Genomic DNA, 24,716 nt, shown 5'->3' on the forward strand with positions numbered 1-24,716 from the left:
TAAACAAATTGTGGTACATGAATAGGATGGAATATTGCTGTGATAAAAGTAGTAATGGATTTGACAAATTCAGGAAATCATGGAAAAACTTACATGACCATGCAAAGTGAATTAAGCAAAACTCAAAAAATAATAAACATAATAATGACAACAATGTAAATAGAAAGACAGAGCAAGAAAACAAAACTAATAATACGATAAAATTTTATTGACTAAACTTTGTCTCAAAGAAGAGATGAATGATAAGACACCTGTCCTTAGGTGTTTGCAGAGGAGGGATACTATAGGTGTAGAATACTGCCTATAATATCAAACTTTTTCTATATTCTGTTCAGTTTTACTGAATTGCTTCCCCTACCCACCCTTGTTGTTTTTTTCAGTCATATCCACCTCTTTGTGACTCCATTTGAGGTTTTCTTGGAAAATACTGGAATGGTTTGCCATTTCCTTTTCCAGTTCATATTATAGTTGAGGAAACTGAGGCAAATAGGTTTAGGTGATTTGCCCAAAGTCATGCAGTTATTAAACATCAGAAGTCAGATAGAAACTTACAAATTCTTTATTACAATAAAAGACTTTGGGAAAGGAGGCTAAAAGATAGGGTAAAATAGGTGATATAAAACAAAAGATAATAAAATTTATGTTAAAGAAATGTCATTGCAAGTCCAGACCACTTCCTCATATCATGAATGATCTTATCAAATCACATGAATAGGAAAAACTCAGCCAAGTCTGGCTAAATGGAATGTGGCACAAAAGACCAATAATTTTGTTGCTAGTAGTTAAACATAAGAAAGAAAGGAACTTGGAACAGGCAGAAAGGTCTACTGAACTCTACTTGCTCTGCCATTTTGTACTTGCCCCCAATTCATTTGCATGCCAATCAAAGGAGACTTAAGGAAAAGAGGGAGCTTTGGTACCCTAGCCCATACACAGTTCCACAGGCTTTTAGAGTCAAAATTCCTGAAATAGATTTGGGATATTCAGAATTCCAATCAGAAATTTAACAGGGGTTAAATCTCTTCCAGCTATCCACTAAGACACCATCAGAGCTTCACCAACAACGGTATCTTGACATTTTGCTCTGCCATAACCCCCCTTTCACTACCAGCTATGAGACTCATTGGATACAAAATGCCTAAAGAGAAGAAGAGAATAAATCCCCATTGGGGTAGAACTAACTTGGATTGGAAGGTGAGTGACAGAAACAAAGTGATGAGCCAACACAAGCATTTTGCCATCTTTCCTGTTACCAAATATCATTCCCTATTCTACATCCTCTCCTGCCTTTCCACTACTAACTCTATGAACAGTAATTAAATCAATATTACCATGGTTACTGAAAACAGTGCTATAATCCACTGCCATGTGGCTTTCCTCACAATCCCTGTGACTGCTGATATGGGAGATGCCTTCCTGGTCACCACTTTCTATCAGATGTTAGAATATAAGCTATTTCAGGACAGGGCCTGCCTCACTTTTGCATTAGTGTTTTTTTAATATTAAATGAGTCTTTAAATGTAAAAATCAAAAGTTGGGTTTTATATGCATATGTATGTGTATATATATATATATATATATATATATATATATATATATATATATATAGTATTTGTTTAAATTCACCCCCTTCTTCTATAGTGGGGTCATCATCATCATCATCATCATCATCATTATAGCATTTTTATAAAGTGCTTTAAGATTTGCAAAAACATAGTTGTTATTATTAACCCCATTTTAGAGATGAAGAAAAAGAGGTAGACAGAGGAGAAGGGGCTTGCTCAGCATCACATATCTGAGGAAGGAATTAAATTTAGCTCCTGTTGATTCCAAATTTAGTAATTAAAGTCCCATGCCACCTAACTGTCTCTTTATCTTAACAGAAGTTCATGGCACAACATAAACTCCCTGTCAGTCAAGGATGTAGATTAAGAATTCATGCTTTTCCGTCCTTCTTCCAAGTCTCCATTAACTATTGAGAGCATATATTAGAAAGGATTCTCTCTCTAATTCAGTAACATGAAGAATAACATTTTTTTTTGTTCTGAGGCTTCTACAATCATCTTCGCAATTCATACTGGAGTCCTTCATCCATGGCATTTGATGAGCAAAATACAAAGTAAATTTGAAGCCCAAACACTTGCTACCAACTCCTGAATAGAAAGCAAATTTCCTTCCCAAGGAAATAATTCTCAAAGTATCTATTCAGAATGTTTGATCTATTTGTAGTCCTTTAATATCCAAACTTAATCCCTGAATCATTCATAACCCTCAACACTAGCAAAGAAATAAGACACTAGTTTCAATTTTTCCAAAGCTTCTTGTCATCTCAGTGCCCAGATATCTTCTACATTAAATCAAGCAGTGATACAATATAATCCTCAAATGAAGATCATAGTGTTATGCTAGTCCTTTTTCTAAATTAAATCTTCTTTAATCAACCAAAATCTGTCTTCTCTCTCCCAACCAATCTTCCCTCCTCATCAAGAAATAGAGGAAAACAAAAAGCCTGTTATAGTCAAACAAAACAAATTCTCATATTGACCATTTCCAAAAAACAAAAGTTTCAGTTTGCACTCTGAATTCAATTCCTCTGTATCAAAAGTCAGGCACTATATTTCATCATGAGTTCTTTGGAGTCATGGTTCATCATTGGCAATGATCAGAGTGCTTAATCTTTCAGAGTTGTTTGTCATTACGGTGTGAATTGTTCTCCTGGTTCTGCGCTCTTGACTGTATCAGTTCATAAAAATCTTCCCATACTTTTTTGAAACCTTATCCTCCATTAGTTCTTTTAGCACAATAGTATTCCATCACAATTAAACACAATAACTCATTCAGCCATTATCCAATTAATGAGTACTCCCTTAATCCTTGTTTCTTAGTGATAGTAACTTTCCAGTCCATCTAATGACTACTTTAACCCATAAGAGTACATATGCCCATTGACTAATTTATGGTCTCAATATTTGACTTTTGGAATTCCAAATTAGCATTTACCATATTTTCTTGTAAGAGCTATGCTTAGTACCAACTTGAGATTTTCCAGATGTTCATCTATAACCTCATTAAATAGAGTTATATCATCTGAATAGGCAATGGCAAATATCCCAGCCTTAGTTCACCAAAATAATCCATTAATCAACCTTTAGGGAAAAAAAAAGAGATGAATTCCTCAATTCAAAAGACAAAAACATTAAACTCATCTTCATTCAAAGCCACAACTTTTGCATAAATCAATAGCCAAAATGCTTGACACAGTTCCCAGCAGATCCTAGCCATCAGTTCTGAACACAGTCTACATATCAGGTCTAGCTATGGAATTTAATTTTCAAAATCAACACAGAATCTTATTGTATCATCCAGACTTGGGAACACTTACAGAAGTTATGCTAACTCCCAGCTCTAACATCTCCTTCCAGATGTCACCTAAAATCTTTTCACTGATTCTATAACTTGGTAATATAATTGAGTTATTATCCCCAGAATCTAGTCTGAACAGCTAAAACATTTCTACTTGGTTTGCTTTGAAGTATGTCTGTGAGTTTACTAAGCAGAGAAATAATTCTTTCTCCCTCTAACTGGGAAGTATTCCCAGGCCTTCAGCCATTTTTCTATGCTGTGTTCCTCCAAGCCATGAGCAGGCAAGCAAAAGATGATTCTCTCTAATTCCCGTCTTCCCACCTTACCCCCTACTAAAAACCATGGTGACCTGATGGCCTGAATTTTCTGAACTAGTTATAGTAGAAAATGTCATTCTAATGATCCTAAAAATTATCAACATAACCTAGAAATATCAATATTTCAGTAAATTGTAATCGAATGAATCATGTCAGCAAGTACAAGAACAAAATCTACATGTCATAAAAGATTGAGAACTACAAATGCTGGGTAATCACAGACTGAAGAAACAGTGATTACACATGAAAACACATGCAAACTGGCTCCTAATATGCACATTTATAACTTATATGTGCCATATATATTCATGTACTCCATTTGTCATTGGTGGTGGCACAGGCAAAATAGCAGTGAAAATGATTGATTGTCTCAGATATTTCTAGACAGAAGGCCCACAATTTTTTTTCAAGAAAGGTGATGCCTTCAATGTTCAACTAACTGGGATTAAATTTTTATATTTTGTGAGGCTTTTCATATAAATCATTTTACAAAGCAAAAAATGGGGGAAAATATTTTTTTTACCAGTTCTGATTTTTGGCTTAGAAAACATGGCTACTGTACTCAAAACTAACCTAAACTGAGTCCTAAAATTAGTAAGTCAAAAGGTATCATGATCATTCAGTTGTCTCTGACTTTTTGTGACCCCATTTTGGAGAGGATTTCTTTTTTGACCACTGGATTGGCTTGCCATTTTCTTCTCTAGCTCATTTTACAAATGAGGAACTGAGGGCAAAAGGGTTAAATGACTTGCCCAGGGTCACACAACTAGTGACATGTCTGAAGTCAGAATTGAACTCATGAAGATGAATCTTTATGATTCTAAGACCTGTGGTCTCTATCTACTATGTCATCTAGCTGCCCTTTGAAGATTCTTTTTCAGGTCTTAAATCCCTCCATCAACCCCATTGCATTGCAGTTGATGGACAACAATTTAACTCCAATGAATTTTTATAGGCAATTTCTTCCCAAACAAGAATTTTGTACCTATATCTATAAGTATTTCTGAGGCAAAACACAGATTCATAACTCTGCTCAATAAGCTACAACATAACTTCTGGGCCATAAGATCATGTTGAAGTACCTGTCTTGTATATCTCCAAGCATAAATGCAATCACTGGAAAGATTCATTTCTTTTCCTTGAAAATTAGCTTGAAAAAATAACTTACTACTTTTCCCTACTCTCTGTCCAAAGAGAACTATTATGGCACCTTATTCCCCTTTTCTTCCTGGGGTTTCTAAGGAAATTTGTACTCTAAACACATATGAGTGCAGTAAAATAAATAACATTAAAAATCAAGCAATCATTAAACATTTACCAAGTTCTACTATGTTCAAGGCAGGGTGCTAAGAGCTGAGGCTACAACAAGAAGCAAAAAGTAATCTCTGTCCTCAAGGATCTCATAATCTAATGGGTGAAACAACATGCAAACAAATATAAACAAAGCAAGTTATATACAATATGAATAGGAAAAAATTAACAAAGGGAAAGATATAGACACTAATATGTCTGTGACCATGGAATTCCTTTCCCAGGACTAGGAAACAATTTTTCCCATATCTTTGAGGCATTAGAACAGCCAAAATTAACTAAATACTTGTGCTGTTGAACCAGAGCATCAAAAATAAAACAAGGAGCCAATGCATGGGCAAGCTGAGGGTCCCGTGACCATCTGAGATATAAGCTGAGTACTCCAAAGCCTGTCCCCAGTTATCTGAATGACTGAGTCATCAATAATTGACTAATCCCCTCTAATCCTACTAGGTTGAGATACTGGTTGGTTTGAGAGAAGAATGGGTGTGGTGCAGTGGATAAAGCCCAGGACCTGATGTCAGGAAGTCCCGAGTTCAAATTTAACCTCACACTTACTAGCTATATGACCCTCTGCAAATTACGTCTATTTATCTCCGTTTGCTTGTCTCTAGAGTAGGGATAAGACCTAAGTATAACTCCTAAGCACTTACCTCCTAGAATTGTTGTGAGGATCAAATGCTATCATTAGCATTCCCATAATACATAAATAATATAGAGTCTTGAGGAAAGCCATGATCCAAGGAAAGGCTTGTGTCTGCCAAAGTTGATACCACCTATGTCTGTATCTGCTGCTTAATATTATCATGTTTTCCATAATTTAACTATTCTACCTTTAATATATGAGTTTCAGAGGGCAAGAGGAGCTAAACCAAGAAAGAAGCAGAATCTGAGAGAAAAGACAAGTAATTCTGAGAAGACTTTAGTTGCCAAGAACCAGTCACATGCCTGTTAAATCTGAAAATTCTCTCTAACAATAGTTGAAATTGTAAAAACTTCTCTAGAGTACTGCCCCTTGGGTATATCCCACAAGACTTGGAGTAAGTAGTCCATCAAATATTGTATCAAGCAACTACCAAGGGAAGATTTGCATTGCAGAATTTTCTGAGAACAATGGATAATTAATTTTTGCTTCTTGGTGCCAAATACAGCATCTTTGGGGCTGTTCCCTGCCCCCCACTCCCACACCTTAAGTATGGTTCATAGACAGAGTCAAAAGCCAAAAAGTGAGAAAGAGCTTAGTGGGGGAAAAGGAAAAGGAATGAAGCCCATTAAGAGATGATTAGACCAAATATCAGGATAAAAATTCTTCTTCCTCTCCCTATGCACTCCAGATTTCCTCATGACCCAGCTCTTTATCCTGAAGCTTTTTTCTTTAACCCTGGAATTTACATTTGGGAAGTACTTTCTGCCCCTTTGACCTCACTCTCTAGTTGGATGGCTACTCTAGAACCTCTGTTTAAGGAGGGTTTCCGTGCCACACTCTGAACTTCTGTACCATGCCCTGTCTGCTTTAAGAATATCCTTTTTAATTTCCTTTTCTGTGTGATCTTCCCCCATTAGAATTTAGGTTGTCTGAAGGCCAGGACTATCTTTTTTTGCTTCTGTTTGTGTCCCCAAAAGGCAGGAAAGAATGATATTTTTAAAGCCAATCAGATATTATGAAGTCCTCTGAATGGAATATGAAATGAAATGAAAATTGAAATGAAATATGAAATGAAAACTGAATTGTGAACACGAAAATGTCAGTGTTTTGTGAAAATATGTTGGAATGATTATCCAATGACAATGAAGAGAAAATTGAGATGTGGAGAAGAGGTAAGAAAGTACCCTCGCCATTAGAAGTATCAGAGGTACTCTTAGGGTATCAAATTCTCCTTCTGCCTCAATTACATGGTACCAAGTAATCTTATTATTGGATAGTATTTCCAGATGCCAAGAATGGGGTGGTTTGCTAGTGAACATGAATCATGTTTAAGGAGCAATTATTTATAGGGGAGGGGAAGCTAGCTGCCACTGAAGATAGAGTATTGGACCTGAGACAGGAAGACTGCTCTTTCTGAGTTCAAATCTAGCTTCAGACACATCCTAGTTATATGGCTTGGGGCAAGTCATTCAATCTTGTTTGCCTCAGTTTCTTCATTTGTAAAATGAGCAAGAGAAGGAAATGACATACTACTTCAGTATCTTTGCCAAAAAACCAGGGTCAGGAAGAGTCAGAAACAACTGAAATAACTGAACAACAAACAACGTTTATCTCCAGGGTAACTGAATAAATGGATATTTTTGCCTCACTAACCACTCTTGTCTGAATGTTATTATTGTGACTCAATACTCCAGAGCCTAATTACCTTCCTCCAAGGGAACCGCTGAAATCCAGTCTCTGAATTTGCAAATTGACAACTTAGACCCTCAGTTGTGATGATCCTTTCAAGATACAGGCATCTCAAAAGACCCAACTAATCCATCTTAGTCTTCATATTTACCAATTTGGAGACCAAAGTGTTGCTACAATAACTTTGAAAAATGCTAGAGTAAAGTAAATGAGGTAGGATTCATCCAGTTTTAGACAAAATTGAACAGAATAAGTTATCTAAAACATTCAAATTTCTTTCAAAAAGCAACTTCCTCAAATCTGCAAGAAATCTTGCCCCAACTAGACAAAGCAATGTAAAGACATTAGGAATGATAGAAAATTAATAGAAAAAAAAATGTGACTGGTCTTTTGAGTAAACATTCATCAACCCTTGTCCTTCTGGTATTTTGAAGAATCACCCAAGAGAACAGATCCATTAGGTCCAATCTAGTTTTGAAAAGTATGTATAACTCTGAGCTCCAACCCAGACCCCATTTGGTATAACCTCACTATCACTATAACAATAAGAAGAAAGAGATAGTACTTACGTAGGGCATGCCATTCATCCTGGCGGATGGTCTTGGTGATGTTGTAGGTGAGGTTCCTGGGGATGGTTGCTGAGGAATAGTGATACTTGATATAGATGCATCTCTCAATTTCTCCTGGCAAAGAGAATCAATAACCAATATGTTAATAGCCCAACAGTCACAGTGGAAGACTTATTACCAAGAGAAAGATCTCATTGCCAAATAGGAACTAATAAGATTTACCAAGCTACAGAAGACAACAGCTTTTCCTCTATAGGAAAAGGGAGGACAAGAAATAGAAAACTTCAGAATATAACCAGAATACAACCTCATTAAATCAGATGCCAATAATTCATTGTTAGGAATGAGTTTGGCTTTGTGTGATTTATGGGGAGGAAATTATAAGGAAATGCTATAAATAATTGGGAGGATGAAATTGTGTTTATTTTTAAAAATCAGTTGTTTTTAAATAATTTAAATAATTGAGGATAAAAGTGCTAATTATATATCATTTTGACTTATTTATTAAAGAACAAGCTAGACCTCTACTGACACTCCATCAGTTAGCAGTTGCTTATTTTCCCCAATTAGCAAAACTCCTAAAATATTCTAGAATTTGGACTTTTCTTTAACTCACCAAGACCTCCTAGAACTTTTACTGTCCTTTAAAAGAACAATAGCAAGAATTTCAGTATGTAAATACATCTTTTCCTTCATATGATCTTCAGAAAAAATAATTGACAAAGTTCTAGTGGGAAATAAAAAATGATATGCTTTTATCCTTGCTTCCTCCAATTTCTTTCAGGTATTTCCATTGACAATTTGTCTGTGGGGCCTTAAAAATTCAGCATCAGGACATCTTGAAAAAGAAAGAGAATATGTTTAAAGGTGAGGGGTTTCAGTCTTTTTTTTGTACCTGGATGGTTTCTGATAGTAATCTATTTTGTAGTCCATTTATTTTTTTATTTCAAATTTACTGATGGTATCAGATTGAATCTTGATGACCTCTGCTTTACTTGCAATGGGTTGTAACTCAGAAACAGAATTTTTAATCATTTAGACAATATCTCATAAAAGTGATACCTCACTGCAAATTATCACTGGAAAAATGTCCAATAGTACATCAAGGACCAAATGTTACCCACTGGGTAACTGATGTTATTCAGTAATAATAGTAGTAATTATAAAAGTTCATTTATATATAGCACTTTACAGCTTATAAAGACTTTTTTCCTCACAACAACTCCATGAGGTAGGTAGGATCAGTATTATTGATTCCATTTTACTTATGAGGAAACTGAGATTCACAGAAATGAAATGACTTGCTCATAATCACACAGCTACTAAATGACAAAGTTCTTAAGATGCTTCCTGTGAAATTTAGAATACCACAGTTGTGAAATCTAACTGGTCTAATTATATGCAATATATTTTTATGCAACTTATCTTAATTGGATACTGGTCTAATTATTTGCAATTTATCTTAATTGGAAATCAGGTGACTAAATATAAATCCCTTCTGGTACACTAAAGAAAGATCTTAAAGAAGGGGGAAAAAATCAAAACAAAATAAAACCAAAGCCAAGATACCTCCATAACAAGTTTGAAATGGTAGAACAGGGACTCATGGTAGGAGGAATGATAGCTTCTCAGAATGGTGCCTATAGACTCTGAGCTAGAAATATTGCTATTCCAAAGGCTTTGGAATTAGGATGTCTCCATTGGAGTCTAAGAGGAAAATGGTGGTCAAAGTAGTGATATGATTTGTTTGGAGTACCCTGCCTCTTGTCTCCCCAACAAGGTGTCCTGCTGCTTCAGCCGGGCTAGCATTCCTGCCTTGTGAGTAGCAGTTGGTTGGCAGTTGGTGGGAATGACTGGTCACTTCATCACAGGAGTTGCTTCCCTGGATAATGACTGAGCTAGAAGCAATTCTGGTAATTTCAGTGACACTGCTTTATCAAGGCTATTGAAATCAGTGTCCTAGGCTGTCCCCATCTGCACTGGAGGAGATAGTAGTTAAGGTAGAATTACACAGATTGACCTCCAAGATCCCCTCAGTCCTCTAAATTGTTGGTCCAGAGTTCTTTCTCTATACAATAATGATATTTAATATGTTGAAATCCAGATTATTCTAATTCCATTATTTTCAGCAGTTTTTTAGCCCCCCCAAAATCATCAAATCTGTTTTTTTTATCAATTCTGTTTTCATGGGAGTCTCTCAAAGGTACAAGGGGAGGAGAAGAAAACCTCAAAACATATTAAAAACCCAAGTAAACTAGAAGAACAACAACTGGAAGAGAAGGAAGGAAATAAAGCCCTCCAAGGAAAATTATGGGGAAATATCAAAACAGAGCCTAAGGAAGTAAACAAAGAGTTGTTCCCAGTGCAATGAAGAACTACTATGGAATAAGAGAAAACTGGGAGAAATCTCCAGCTGAAGGGGAAAATTCTGTAAAAACCACATCTAGAATGCCCCCCAAAATAATAATAAGATGGCCTAAGCAGTCCAAGAATGGTCAGAAGGCCAAGTAGAACAATTGAAGGGAGATATAAGAAGTTAAATTAGAGCTCAAAAGGAGAATGCAGGTATTAGACTAGAAGGCTACAATACTTTGGCAGAGAAAGAAGGTGGGAAATGGAGACAGAAAAATTAATCCAAGAAACATTGGTAGAAAATCAAAACAAAAAAATGAAGAGCACAAAAGATATTTTTAATCAAAGCCTATTGTCCCTTTGAATTCTAACTTTATTTAAAGGTTATTTGATTGTTCAAAATGGAATTACCCTAAAGAAGGAAAGTTTATACCAGAACAATGCAATGAACATGACTATTTCATGTAAGGTAAGATTGAAAAAAATAATAGTAGTAGAAATATAACAAAGTAAGAAGGAGACTAGACTGAGATAGAGAGGGGAAAGTTGGAAGTCTGAGTGATAGAAAATAAATTGGGGAGAACATTGACTCAAAACAAATGAACATTGCTGAGGGTTGATTACAAAAGAAATGTTAGAAGGAGAAATCCCCAGGACCAGGGTACTCTGAAAGAAACAAGGATAAAGAAAAGATTGGATTAAAATTATTGTTCCAAGCAGTATAAACTACAGATATCAATTGCTGATTTTTTTTTCTTTTTTTAAGTAAAAAAGAAAAAAATATCATTGCAGGATTTGAGCGGGGGGAAAAAACAAACAAACTTAACTACCTTGATCATGAATTTAAATGGAGTAAACTCACCTATGAAAAGGAAGAGAATGACAAAATTTTAGAGGGCAAAGGGCAAAAATTTGTCATATATAAAAACACTTAAGATATATAAATGATACAGAGTTAAAATGAGGGCTTAAAGAAGAATTTATCAGATCACAGGTCACTCTAAAAAAACTCATAATAAAAATAGATACAGTCAAAGGAAACTACATTATACTAAAAGGTTCCATAAATAATGAAACAATATCAACCTAAGAGAAACATCTCAAGTTGATGCAGGTTATCAGTTGGCTATAATCAGCTCATTTAGCTAGGAAAAGTTTAGTACAGATCAGAAAAGAACACCAGAGACTCAAACCAAGAATGGGACCAATTAAGATGCATTCCTAGTAGACAGTATTTCCTGAAGCAATGATAGCAGCAACATTGGAGGGTCCTCGTTATTTATTTGGCTTAGAATTGCCATCATTCTGCCTTTGACAGCAATTAAATTAGGAAAATTCAAATATTACCCAAAAAAGAAAGTAAAATATTTATCCATGTAGCTGTAGGTCCCGTCAGTGTGCTGGGCTTTTGTATGTGCAGGCACCATCTGGGTAACAAACGTGTGCCCAGAATGCAAGTTTCTAACCCAAAACAAGGATTCCCCACAAAGAAACAGTGCCAAAGGAACAAAACAAGTATCACCTTTGGACTAATCATTAAGCCTATGTCTTTTTTTTCCAGATGTCAAATGTTTATTGATTTTAAATACATTAGGACATTGCTGCTTCTTACATTTATTTTTTTAAAGAAAGATTTTATTTATTTTTGAGTATTAAAAAATTTCCCCCATTCTTGCTTCCCTCCCCCAACCCCCCACAGAAGGCATTCAGTTAGTGCTTACATTAAGCCTATGTCTTTAACATACTCTAGGCTAAATCCATTCCTAATTGAGTACACAGAATAGGAGACAAAACTAAACCTGATATTTCATTGTCATTGTTTTGGAAGCTATGGAGTAAAGAATTTCCATTACCAATGTAAATTTGTTTCTTCTCTGCAATTTAATATCTTAGAGAGCTGCCTGAGGCACTAAAAAGTTAACTACCTTACCAGGGTCTCATAATCAATCTGTATCTGAGGCAGCCCATGAACTCAGGTTTTGTTGGCCTTGTGGCCAACAATCTACTATGTCAAGTTGCCAAACATGAGTAAAAAGGCTGACTTCAAAATCAATAAAATTTCAAAACTTATTACATCAGCTGAGGGGCAGGGCTTAAGGTGAAGAAAGCAACTCTACAATTCTTGAGAAGAATTTAATTCCTTCCCTTACTCCCTGCTTTATAAAGAAATGTCAGTAGCTCTAAAATGTCCTCCATAATTTTTTATAGATTCTAAGATTTAAGGCTAGTAGGGTCCTTAGAGGTCACTTAGTTCAACTTCCTCACTTTACGCATGAGAAAACTAAGGCCCAGTAAAGGTTAAGTGATTTACCAAGGTCATACAAGTAAAGACAGAGTCAGAATTCAAAGCCACCAATTCCAAATCCCCTGTTCTTTCCACCAAACAACACTACTTCCCTTATGAGCCCACTGTTACTTTTTTTTTCCTTCCTCAATCTTCTTCTCTTTTTTCTACCAAGTCCTTCATATGAACTGCATTTCTACCTTTCCTTTCTTTAATCACTTAGTTCTTACAACCCTCTGCTACAAACATTACTCCTGTCAAAAATCTGAAATGGCACCAGGGAGTCATGTAGGGAAAACTATTCCACTATTCCATTTCTACTCTCTCTCCTAACATATTTTTAAAATGTTTACCATGCCCAAAACTGTGTTAGTCACTGGACATGTAAAGAGAAAATGAAAAGTTATTCCTACGTATAAGACGTTTCCAGTGTCTCATCTGTATAAAGAGATATACAGAAAAAATACCAGATTATTTTAAAGGGGATGTATAAGCAGAATCTAAAGGCAAAAAAATATTGTGCCTGCTCTCAAAAAATCCACATTCTAAAGGGGAGACAACACTTTAAAAACTATATCCTTTACCATAAGCCAATTAGGAGAATAAGCAATAGTTTGTCAGATCTATGGAAAGAGGAGTAGTGTATGATCAAAGAAGAGATAGAGAACATTATAAAATGCAAATTGGATAATTTTGATTATGTTAAATTGAAAAATAAAAAAATTGCACAATCAAGGCTACCAAGATTAAAAAACAAATTTTGTAGCTAGTATTTCTAATAAAGGACTCATTTCTAAAATAGATAGGAATTGAGTCAAATTCATAAGAATTCAAATCATTCCCCAATTGACAAATGGTCAAAGATTATAAAAAGTTAATTCTCAAATGAAATAATTAAAGCTATCTATAGTCATATGAAAAAATTCTCTAAATCATTATTGATTAGAGAAATGAAAATTGAAATGACCCTAGGTACCACCTCACATTTTCAGATTGGTCAATATGACTAAAAAGGAAAATGATCAATGTTGGAGGAGATGTGGGAAAACCGGGACACTTTTACATTGTTGGTGGTCTTGTGAACTGATCCAACATTTCTGGAGAACAATTTGGAATTATAACAAAAGGGCAATAAAACTGTGTATACCCTTTGATCCAACAATGCCACTATTAGGTCTGCATCCTAAAGTGATCACAAAAAAAAGGATAAAAAATTCATATATACAAAAGTATTTATAGCAGCTCTTTCTGTAGTGGCAAAAAAATTGGAAATTAAGGGGATTCCCATCATTTGGGGAATGATTGAACAAATGAATATGATGGAACACTACTGTTCTATAAAAAAAAATCATGAAGGACAGGACTCCAGAATAGTCTGAAAAGACTTTCATGAACTCTTGCTGAATGCAGTGAGCAGAGCCAAAACATTATATACATTGTTGGGTAATGATCAACTATGATTGACTTGTTCATTTCAACAATACAACAATCAAAGACAATTTCTAAGGTACTTATGATGGAGAATGCCATCTATATCCAGAGAAGAAACTATGGAAGAAACTATCTTCAATTTTTTAAATTTGATTTATATATTATTTATTTTTCTCTCTCAAATGTTTTTCCTTGTTCAATTTGATTCTTCTTTCACAACATGATTAATATGGATTTATGTCTAACATGATTGTGTATATATAGCCTATATTAGATTGTTTTCTGTCAGGGAAGGAGGTAGGAAATGGAGGGAGAAGAAAATGTGAAACTCAAAATCTGGCAAAAAAAAAAAAGATTTCTGAAAAGGACAGTTTGGTGGCACAGTGGATAAAGCACTGACTCTGGACTCAGGAGTGACTTCAAATGTGACCTCAGACACTTAAAAATTACCTATCTGTGTGGCCTTGAGCAAGTCACTTAACCCCATTGCCTTGAAAAAAACAAACAAACCAAAAAACCTACATCCAGCCGTTCCTCTCAGTAGTTTGGTGACCAAGGAAATCCTGAGAAACCTGTTACCAAAAAATGTCATCTGTATCCAGAGAAAAAATTATGGAGTCTGAATGTAGAGCATGTTCACTTTTTAAAACTTCTTTTATTTTTTTCTTTCTTTCTCATGGTTTTCCCCTCTTAGTTCTAATTCCTATTCCCAAGATATATACAGAGTAAATGGAAGGTTATCTCAGAAGGAAGATACTAGAGGGAGGAGATGGCAGAAGGAAAAAGGCAAACTATAGAAGGCAGGATGTAAGCTGAGTCTAGAAGGAATGCCAGGAAATAAAAGCAGAGGTGGAAGGGCAAATTATTCCAAGCATGAGATATGACCAGTGTGCATAGAGTACATGGAGGAAAATAGTATAACAAGACTGGTAAAGTAAGAAGGCCCTAGGCAGTGAAGGCCTTAACTGACAGAGGGATTTATATTTGATTCCCTATGGAAGTAAGAGGGAGCCACTGGAGTTTAGTAAGTGGTGGGGCGACATAATTGGACCAATACTTTGGCAACTGAGTAAGGGATAGATTGAGAACAGGTGAAGCAGGGAGGCCAATTATATTTATCAATACAATCCATGAGAGAGTTGATGAGGCCCTGAATTAACAAATCTAGGTCAGAATAAGAGAGAGAGAGCACTAGATTGAGGAGAGGGAGTTATGAAAGTCAGGAGATGCTTAAAGGTACAGAAAAATATATAGCTAAAGTAATAAGAGAATCATAAACCATTAGAAAAAGAAGTGTCATACAAGTCATCTGAACTAATCTGCTCACTGATACATGAGGAAACAGAGTCTCAGAAAGATTAAAAAGTAACTCTTTCAAGGTCACACAGTTACTCAGCATAGAGAGCAAGTAAAACCAGGTTTCTAGCCTAGTACTTCTACCATCCCATCCTGGGATGTCAAAGACAAACTAGTTACTTTATACTTTAGTCAATGACCTGCTGCTCTGAGACAGGAAAAAAAATGAGGTTATGGGAAAGTTCTCCTAATGTTCCATGATGTGAATATCTCCCAAAGTATTCACTATTCACTTCTTTTCTGAAGCCATTTCTGGATATTCTCAGCATAGAAACTCCATAACGAATCATTCATCCCACTTGAGCTATAAATTCCCTAGGCAGTGATTGAACTTGACTATATTTCTATAAAAGGTCTGAGTAAATTTGAAACAGGATCAACAAGAGAACAGTAAAAATAATTCAAAAAGAATTTTTAAAGATTATTGAGAGTGGTCTAATGGAATTGAAGTAATTTAGTCTAGAGACGAGAAGACCAAGAAATGATCAATGAAATGTTTTTATGATATCAAAAATTATCCAATTCATTCACAGGAAAGATCAGTCAAAAGTATCATTTGGCATAATTTAGACATTTTTAATAACAGTATCATATAATTTATCTTTGGATCCCATCTTCTGTCCTTAGTGATTTTTTTCTATAAACATTGCTTTCAAAAGATATCAATTAAACTTAAAGCTAAGGAAGACATTCTCTTTCTCTTTTAATTTTTTCAGATCCTTTTCCATTCATTCAATATATATATATATATATATATATATATATATATATATATATATAAACATAAACATAAACATGGTTTGGGTTCCAAATAGTTTCATATGCATTGTTCTTTTCTACTCCACCAAGAAGGTAGAATGAAGGGAGGATGGGAGAGGAAAAAAGGAGGAAGGAAGGGAATACAAACATTTATAACACTTTACCAAAACTAATTCTTTTGACCCTCACAACAACCCAGTAAGGTAAGTACTATTATTATACTCAATTTACATTTGGAAAAACTGAGACAGATTGAGGTTAAGTGACTTGCTCAGGTTCACCTGGTTGTGTTTGAGGTCAGATTTAACTTAGATCTTCCTGATTCCAAGTTCAGCACTCTAATAGGCATCCAAGCTCAGGAGAAAGGTTTTTTTAACTAACAGGAGTTGAGTCAGAGAAGGCTTTGTAGTATCATTTGAGTTATCTAGAAAATAAAAATACTTGGGAAGATAAGGGGATGGGGGGGACATTCATTCCAGGCAGAAGAAATGATATAAACAAAGGCATAGAGGCAGGAAAGCAGAGCACATGGTTGGGGCAAAGAAGAAATTAGTTTGTCAATAGTATAGAGCTTGTAAAAGGGAATAATACACAATAAGAAAAGGTTAGAGAAACACTGGGCTAAGGAAGGCTTTGACTACCAAACAAAGAAGTTTGAATTAACTTGAAAGTGTAACAAAATATCTGACTTAACTTTCTTACCACCATTTACTGAAGATGAGCAGGTCACAACAAAGGCAAACTACCTAAAGTCTGAAAAATCAACTTAGTGTTATTAGTTTGCAAATTCTAACATGTCCCTGATGTTCTGTGACTAGTTAACTATTTTAAATAGATTTGATCTTCCCTTTTCTGATATCTGTTCTCTGACATGTAAATCATGATCTTATCCTTTTGTCTTTAGTAAAATTCCATTCTATGCATCTTGCCTACATAACTAAAAATCCACATAAGGTCTCTGAAAACTGTTGTTATGGACTCACTGATTTTTTTGTTCATTGAGCCTATGCTCTGAGTCCAAGATAAACTGGTTTTCCCCCAAACCTCTGCATGTTGATGGTAATGATTGACAACAGTGTCTATCAAAGGATCCTTCAAAAATTTCTGTCAAAATACTGAGTAGCTTTCTGCTGAAGATTTTTAAGTAGAGCAGTGATAGGACTAGAATGATAACACAGTCTAACCCGCTCACTAAACTTACTATAAGTGAGGTCATTCTGGAAGTAATCCAAAGTATTGATAGGGTATGGGGGCGGGGGGGGGGGGGGAAGGGAGACAGGAATGGAGCAGAGGTAAAAAGAGCAATAAGAGAGGTAAGAGGGGAAAAAGAGTGGATATTATTGAAGGCAAAGGAGAAAAAAAAGGCTCTAATAGGAGGGAATGATTATCAACAATGGAAAATGATTTAGAGAGGTCAAGGAGAGAGAATTAAAACTGGAGGAAGGCCATGACCTTTGAAGATGACATTTCAGTGGTCTGATGAGAGAAGATAATTTGCATGTGGCAGTGAGGAAGTGAAGGCATCGGCAAGTCACTTTGAAACCTCTAAAATTCTACATAGATGTAGGCTATTTTAAGTGACATGTTTATAAATGTTTAATAAACAGCTCACAGAAAATAAAAGATACCCATGACAAACTTTTAAGTTTTTTCTGCATTATAAATATTTCCCTTGTTACTTTCTCAAGTCTAGATAGTCAACAAAACAATAAATCAAGTCCTGATTTATAGTACTGACTGATTTCCAAGGTGAAAGTGATCACAATGAAAATTTAACAATGGACTTAGGAACAGGCTGATAAATTATAATCACTCCTGTTTATCTATCTATGAGATGAAGACAACTTTTAAAGTTGAACAGAAAAGGGAAGAAATACATGAGACACAGCTGTATGGGATACAAGTGTTCAGGGAAAGTTTTTTTTAAGGGACTGGAAAGATCTAAGAATACCTGTACATAAGAAGGAAGAGGTCCATAGGGTGGGGGGGGGATGAAAATTCTTGGGAGATAGAGGACTGATTGCCAGAGCAAGACTATGAAGGAGCTAAAAGGGATTCAATGTCATCAACAACATAGACATAGCCTTAAGAGAAGTAGAGGGATCTCTTCTTTTTCTCAGCTGGCACTGAGGTGTCCTTCCAGCAAGGTTATAGAGTATTCTTTCAGTTAGGAAAGTGTTTTATTTGTTCCATATGCCATCTGCTGCATCACTTACTAGACTGAACACTTTGAAAACAAGGACCACATTTTATTTTGCCTTGTATTGCCCATAGCATCTAATAAAATGCTTTGAAAGTAGTGGTACTTAACAAATATTCATTGCATAAATGAATGATAAAACTAAAGACCTGGAGTAACTGGGTAAAGAAATTCCCATCAGTCTAGGTCAGTACCTTCTCCTTAACTCGTAGTTTTATTTAGAGTTGTGTAAAGAATAGTCTCCCTAACCTGCTAAACAAAGAAGCCCAAGGAAGCCCAAAATCCCCTAAGAGAGAATCTGAGTCACCCCTTCAGAGTAAAACCAACAGAAATGACTCAAAGTCTTCTATTGGTAGGGTGTTTAAAAGCAACTAACATTTAATTCCTCAGGAGTTTTTTCCCTCCAATTATTAGCATGAATCAGCACCAAGGCCAGAACCAGTCTTCTCTATCCCTTCTTCCAATGCCTGAACCTGTTAGGCTTAGATAAAAATTATATAAAAACTGACCAGACTTTATTGGTTAGGCAGAGAGTGTTTCATTACCTCTGGGACCCAGGGAAGACTAAGGGATCCAGCAGGCTCCCCAATTACCTTGAGGGTCCAGAGAACCTAATTGATGCCTTCCTTTCTGACTGTTCTTTGTTCTTCAGTATCCCCTCTGCTGTGAGGACTGTGTTTTCTTATTCTGCATTTTGGTATTCCCAAAGCTTCCTGAGTCTGTGTAAAAACAATTACCTAGAGCATCAGGAGGTTAAATGACTTATCCAGAATCATATAGACAGCAGGTGTCAGAGGCAAGACATAAACCCAAGTCTTCTTGGCTCTTAGGCCAGCTCTCTATTCAAAATGTCATGCTGCCCTGCTGCCATACAAATGAATATTCTAGGGTTTACTATGTCTTATTATGCAGAGGTATACCAGTACTAAGGAACTAAATCAACCTCTTTCATTCTTTACCAGGGTGATAGGTCTATCTTGGTTTCTCTAACTTGTGACTTCTTCCCTACTAAAGAAATATTCATTCCCGAGCAGGGATATTGCATAACTATTGATCATTGTCCTATCATAATAATATAAACAATACAATGAAGTAGGGGCGGCTAGGTTGCTCAATGGATAGAGCACCGGCTCTGGAGTCAGGAGTACCTGAGTTCAAATGTAGCCTCAGACACTTAATAATTACCTAGCTGTGTGGCATTGGGCAAGCCACTTAACCCCATTTGCCTGGCAAAACAAAAACCTAAAAAATAAAACAAAGAAACAACAATGCAATGAGGTTACATAATAACTTAACTAAGGCTACTCATCAAGCAGCAATAGAACCCATTTTAAATCTTGAAACCTCCTAGCTCCCTACTCACTCCCAAATCCCCAAGTCTGCTGACAGCCTACTGCACAGATATCCAAATGAAACAGTGTTGAAGTGGGCATCACATAATTTTCTGTATCTGCACACAATTCAGTTTTTTTTTAGGATTTTGCAAGGCAAATTGGCTTAAGTGACTTGCCTAAGACCACACAGTTAGGTAATTAAGTGTCTGAAGCCACATTTGAACTCAGGTACTCCTGACTCCAGGGCCGGTGCTCTATCCACTATGCCACCTAGCCACCCCACACAATTCAGTTTTGAGGAGAGAAAGTTGAATATTATCATACAAACTATTATTTTTCAAACGGATGATTGTTCTGAAAAGGTATTTTCAAAGCAATTCACCATTTGATTGAAATTTACTTTCCCTATCCTCAAATAGGCTCACATATAGATGCCATGTAAGTTGAAATTTGGCAGCAAGACCAAAGACTAATGGTATACTGGAAATAGTATTGAACTTGGAACTGGGAAATCTGACCTTGAATTCCAAATGTTACTCTTACTAGCAATGATTTCTCTTCCACATGGTCCTGTAGGATCTGTGTCTACATTGCCAAAGTATCTTATTCTGTAATTATTTCATAAATTTAGAGTCAGTCACATAGTTTTTCTGAACGAGATAGGAAAATAAAAGCAAAATGGATTTCTCTTTGCTTATACAGGTATAATTTAAATGGACCAAGTATATACAGAAGTAATGGTTGACATTTATAATATATTGATGTTGTTGTTAATGATGATGAAGATGACGATGACAGGCTTTTCCCCCCATCTGCTCATTTTGGATACTGGTCACAGGGAGACTAATTAAGTAGCTATTAAAATGGTCTAGATAAGTGAAGACAATGGTCTAAACAAAAGTGATCATGGTGTGAGTAAGGAGAAGACAAAAATGTCTCAGAGTTAAGAAGATAAAATCAACAAGGTTTGGCAACTAATTGAGCACAGGTAGTAAGGGAGAGTGAAAATCAAAAATGTTTCCTAAGTTCAGAATATGAGAGACTAGAGGAATGATGGTACCCACAAGAAATACAAACAAGTTTGGAGGAAAGGAAATTTAGGGGGAAAATAATGAGTTCTGTTTTTGGACATGTTGAAATAATCAGGACATTCAGGTGGAATTGTGGGATGAGTGCTCAGGAGAAAGATATGGGTTGGATGTGAAGATTTGAAAGTTATCTTCAGGGTGGCTAGGTGGCGTAGTGGATAGAGCATTGGACCTGGAGTCAGGGGTACCTGAGTTCAAATCCAGCCTCAGACACTTAATAATTACCTAGCTGTGTGGCCTTGGGCAAGCCACTTAACCCCATTGCCTTGCCAAAAAAAAAAAAACCTAAAATAAAAAAAGAAAATTATTTTTCAAGGAGCTCATGAGTGAACAAATGGTATCTCATGATATCACCAAATGAAAGAGTTTATTTAAAGAAGGGAGGTCCCAGGACAGAGGCCTGGAGTAAACTCACACATAGGAGTTCAGGTATGGGGGATAATCTTACAAAAGAGACTGAGTCTAGACACATAAGAGCAGTGCCATGGAAGCCCAAGGAAAAAAATATCATGCAGAAGGAGGTCAACAGTGTTAACACCATCAAATACCTGCAAGCTCAAGAAGGCTAAGTGCCAAGAAAGGCTTCCCTTTCAATCAAGGTAGGTTTCTGGTGATTTTTCTTCACAACTTGGGGTTGTTTTTTTTTACAACAACTAGGTAAGACAAATCTCCTTTTGCACATGAGGAATTTGAGGATCTTTGAAGTTAAGTGATTTGCCCAGGGTCATTTAACAGTATGAGATAACAGTATGAGATAAATTCAAACCTGGGTCTCCTAATTCCAAGTCTAAGACTCTTCCCAAAGTGCCCAAGGTAGATCTTTCCCTTGCTGATCAGGTGCTACAAATCTACAGATAGGAATTCTGAAATTTCATTTCTTGCTTCTCAAATTAACAAAGATATTAAAAGATGGAAATTTTCAATTTAGAGAGATCATGGGAAGCCAGGCAAGCTAAGTAGGTAAAATGCTATGGTAGCGCCTATACAATGATGATCTATTTTCCTTCCTTGGAGGAGAATTCCCAAAGTGGTCTCGCATGGGGCCCTAAGAGTCAGTTTTGTATTGGGTGAACTTTGTTGGTATTTGCCTAAGCACAACAATTCCTAATTATTGCTCTGAAGATAAAAAATGAATAAGTTTTAGTCAGGAAGCTTGAAATATGGTCATTAGTCCTGTCAGTAGAATCAAGGATGCTCATGGTTCCAGACTTGGCTCAGGCCAACCTGTCTCAAATTGGAGACTGGAATGAAATGATGTATTTATTATCCTTCTAACAATTAACCAAAAAGAGGCTTCCATAGTCACAGCAGGGGAAGGACATTCATAATATAGGAATCCTAATCAACAAATACAGAAGCGTGATTATAACTTACTGACGCAATGTTGTCCATGTCGGTCTATGGGCAAGAGTCTGAGGAATGAACTCTAGTCCCTGTTGTACCAATTTTGTGCTCAGAAGACCAAGATGCTATGTCAATAAACCAAGTCTTAGTTTCGTGAGCCAATTAAATCTTGAAGACAATTTCAATACATTTAAAGAAAAAAACTAGCCTAATCTCTATGGAAAAAGGCCTTAAAACACCATATTATAACTTCTGGTCCTAAAATGGGAAGGGATGATAGACAAAGAAGCCATTAAAAACCAATTTCTCCTACCTCACAAGTTTTTTTCCCTGAAGGTTAAACTCATTAAAGTCCAACTCATTTGCACCAATTTAATTCAAGCAACAAATTGGACGTTATACTCTTTCTCTATCCCACACCAACCCCAACCTTTCTTCTTTGTTCACCAGTTCCTTGCCCTTAGGAATATGATTTTAGTGGGGAAGGGAAATAGAAGGGACTGATAATATAAATGAGATTCTGAATGCTTGGATCTATAATCCTAGCCAATAAAAATGTCCTTTTATGGCATTATGGGAAAATGATATGTATTTTTTAATTTTTAATGCTTTCAAATGCTTCATATTTTACATTTTTTATGCTTTTAGCCTAATTTTTAATATTGTTTTATATGCATCATATAAAGTAGCATTTTTCATTTTTTTCCTTTTTACACTAAAAGCTTGTTACATACAAGAAATCTTCCAAATTTATGGATTCAGGATTTTAGATTTGAAATATTCATTACCTCCTGTTCCCTAGTGCCATTTCAGCCCCACCAATCCCTACTTCTTTGCTTTATTGCTACTGTGATTTTTCTATCCATGAACCCTAGGCATACTCTTCATGTGAAAAGAAAAATGAATAAGCCTTAAAATGTATTTTATATCAAGGTAAGCCTTTCTCCTTAATATAATCAAAAGAATTGGAAAAAAAATCCAAAAAGGGAGAACTTTATAGCAAAAGAAAAACTTTGGATAAAAATATTTTGAGCAAGGAACTCATCAGTTTTTTTCTTTTTTGAGGGAATCACTAGCACTTATTTCTCAAAAACATATTGCATAGCCATTAGCATACATCTAAGTACCTACACCTAAGTACACTGAGTCAAATGCTAAAGTTACAAAAAAGAGGCAAAAGACAGTCCCTGCCCTCAAGGAGTTCATAATCTAAAGGAAGGGACAACTGGCAAGCAAATATGTATAAACAAGATATATTCAGGATGAATAAGAAATAATTAACAGAGGAACGGCATTGTAATTAAGAGGAGTTGAGAAAGACTTACTGTCAAAGGTGAAATAGTAATAACAACTTGAAGGAAGTCAGGGAAGCCAGGCGGTCAAGATGAGGGGAAAGAGATGAAGAATTAGGGACAGCCAGAGACAATGCCAGAGATGAATAAATAAACCAAATAAGTTTATGGCACAAAATACTCATTATATATTCTTCTGTTGCTGTGATTGTAATATGAAAATATACAGGAAAGATGCTGACAAGCCAAAGTGCCTCCAGAAGAGGATGACCAGGATAACATGGATATTCAAAACTATTCAATAAGAGGATTAGTCAAAATATCTGGGGGAATTTAGCCTAAAGATGAAAAGGCTTGGGGGGTTATAAGATGTCTTCAAATATTTGAAACACTGTCATGAAAAAAAGGGATTTGGGCTCTACATGAAATAACTGGGACCAATGGGTAGAATGGGAGACAGATTTTTTTTAGTCTTGATTCAACAATAAGGAAAATTTCCTAACAATGTAAATGTTCCCTCTAAATACTATTTCACTTGGTGATCTAATCAGTTCCCCTGGATTCAATTATCATCCCTATTTTATTTCATTATTTTATTTTATTTAAGGCAATGGAGTTAGGTGACTTACCCAAGGTTACACAGCTAGGTAATTATTAAGTGTCTGAGTCTGAATTTGAACTCAGGTCCTCCTGACTCCAGGGCTCCACTCTGCCACCTCATTGTCCCCAATTATCACCTCTATGCTAATAATTCTATAATCTATTTATCCATCCCTTACCTGTTTGAAGATCTTTACTCTCACATCTCCAGTTAAATATTAGATATTTCAAATTGGATGCTCTGTACACATCTTAAGCTCAATATGTCCAAAATAGAACTCATCATCTTTTACCCTAAACCTTCCCTCCTTCCAAACTTACCTGTTATTGCCAAGGGCACCCCCCCCAGGTCCTCTAAACTCAAAACCTAGGTGTCATCTTCAACTTCTCACTCTCTCCTTCCATATGTTACCAAAGCTTATGGATTTCATTTTTGCAAACTCTCTTGAGTACAGTCCCTTCTTTGTTATTGCTACCACTCAGCCCCTCATTTCAGGATTAGACTATTATAGCAGCTTTCTGACTGGTCTGCCCACCATAGGTCTCTCCCTACTCAAGTCTGACAATTCAACTGTCAATGTTATTTTCCTAAGATAAATGTTTGACTATGTCACTCCCTAACACTAATATTCAAATGTCCAGAGACTCCCTATCACTTCCAGGATCAAATATAAAATATTGCTTGGTGTTCAAATTTACCTTCATAACCTAATTCTCCACCCCCTACTTCTCCAGGCTTCTTAAAATTTACAGACCACCACACCTTTCATGTTCTCTTCAG

The 24,716-nt window shown here is 35.8% G+C and overlaps 1 protein-coding gene across 1 annotated transcript in view; it reads right to left on the reverse strand.

The window, feature by feature from the left end:
• The window catches only part of TMEM178B (transmembrane protein 178B), a 441,133-nt gene that overhangs the window by 296,276 nt on the left and 120,141 nt on the right, over positions 1-24,716 (reverse strand). Inside the window, exon 2 of the mRNA XM_074195122.1 lies at positions 7,896-8,009. Within this exon, the coding sequence (XP_074051223.1) occupies positions 7,896-8,009 (114 nt within the window). The remainder of the gene's footprint in view (positions 1-7,895; positions 8,010-24,716) is intronic.

Source organism: Macrotis lagotis, chromosome 7 (assembly GCF_037893015.1).
Source record: "Macrotis lagotis isolate mMagLag1 chromosome 7, bilby.v1.9.chrom.fasta, whole genome shotgun sequence".
Taxonomy (NCBI): domain Eukaryota; kingdom Metazoa; phylum Chordata; class Mammalia; order Peramelemorphia; family Peramelidae; genus Macrotis; species Macrotis lagotis.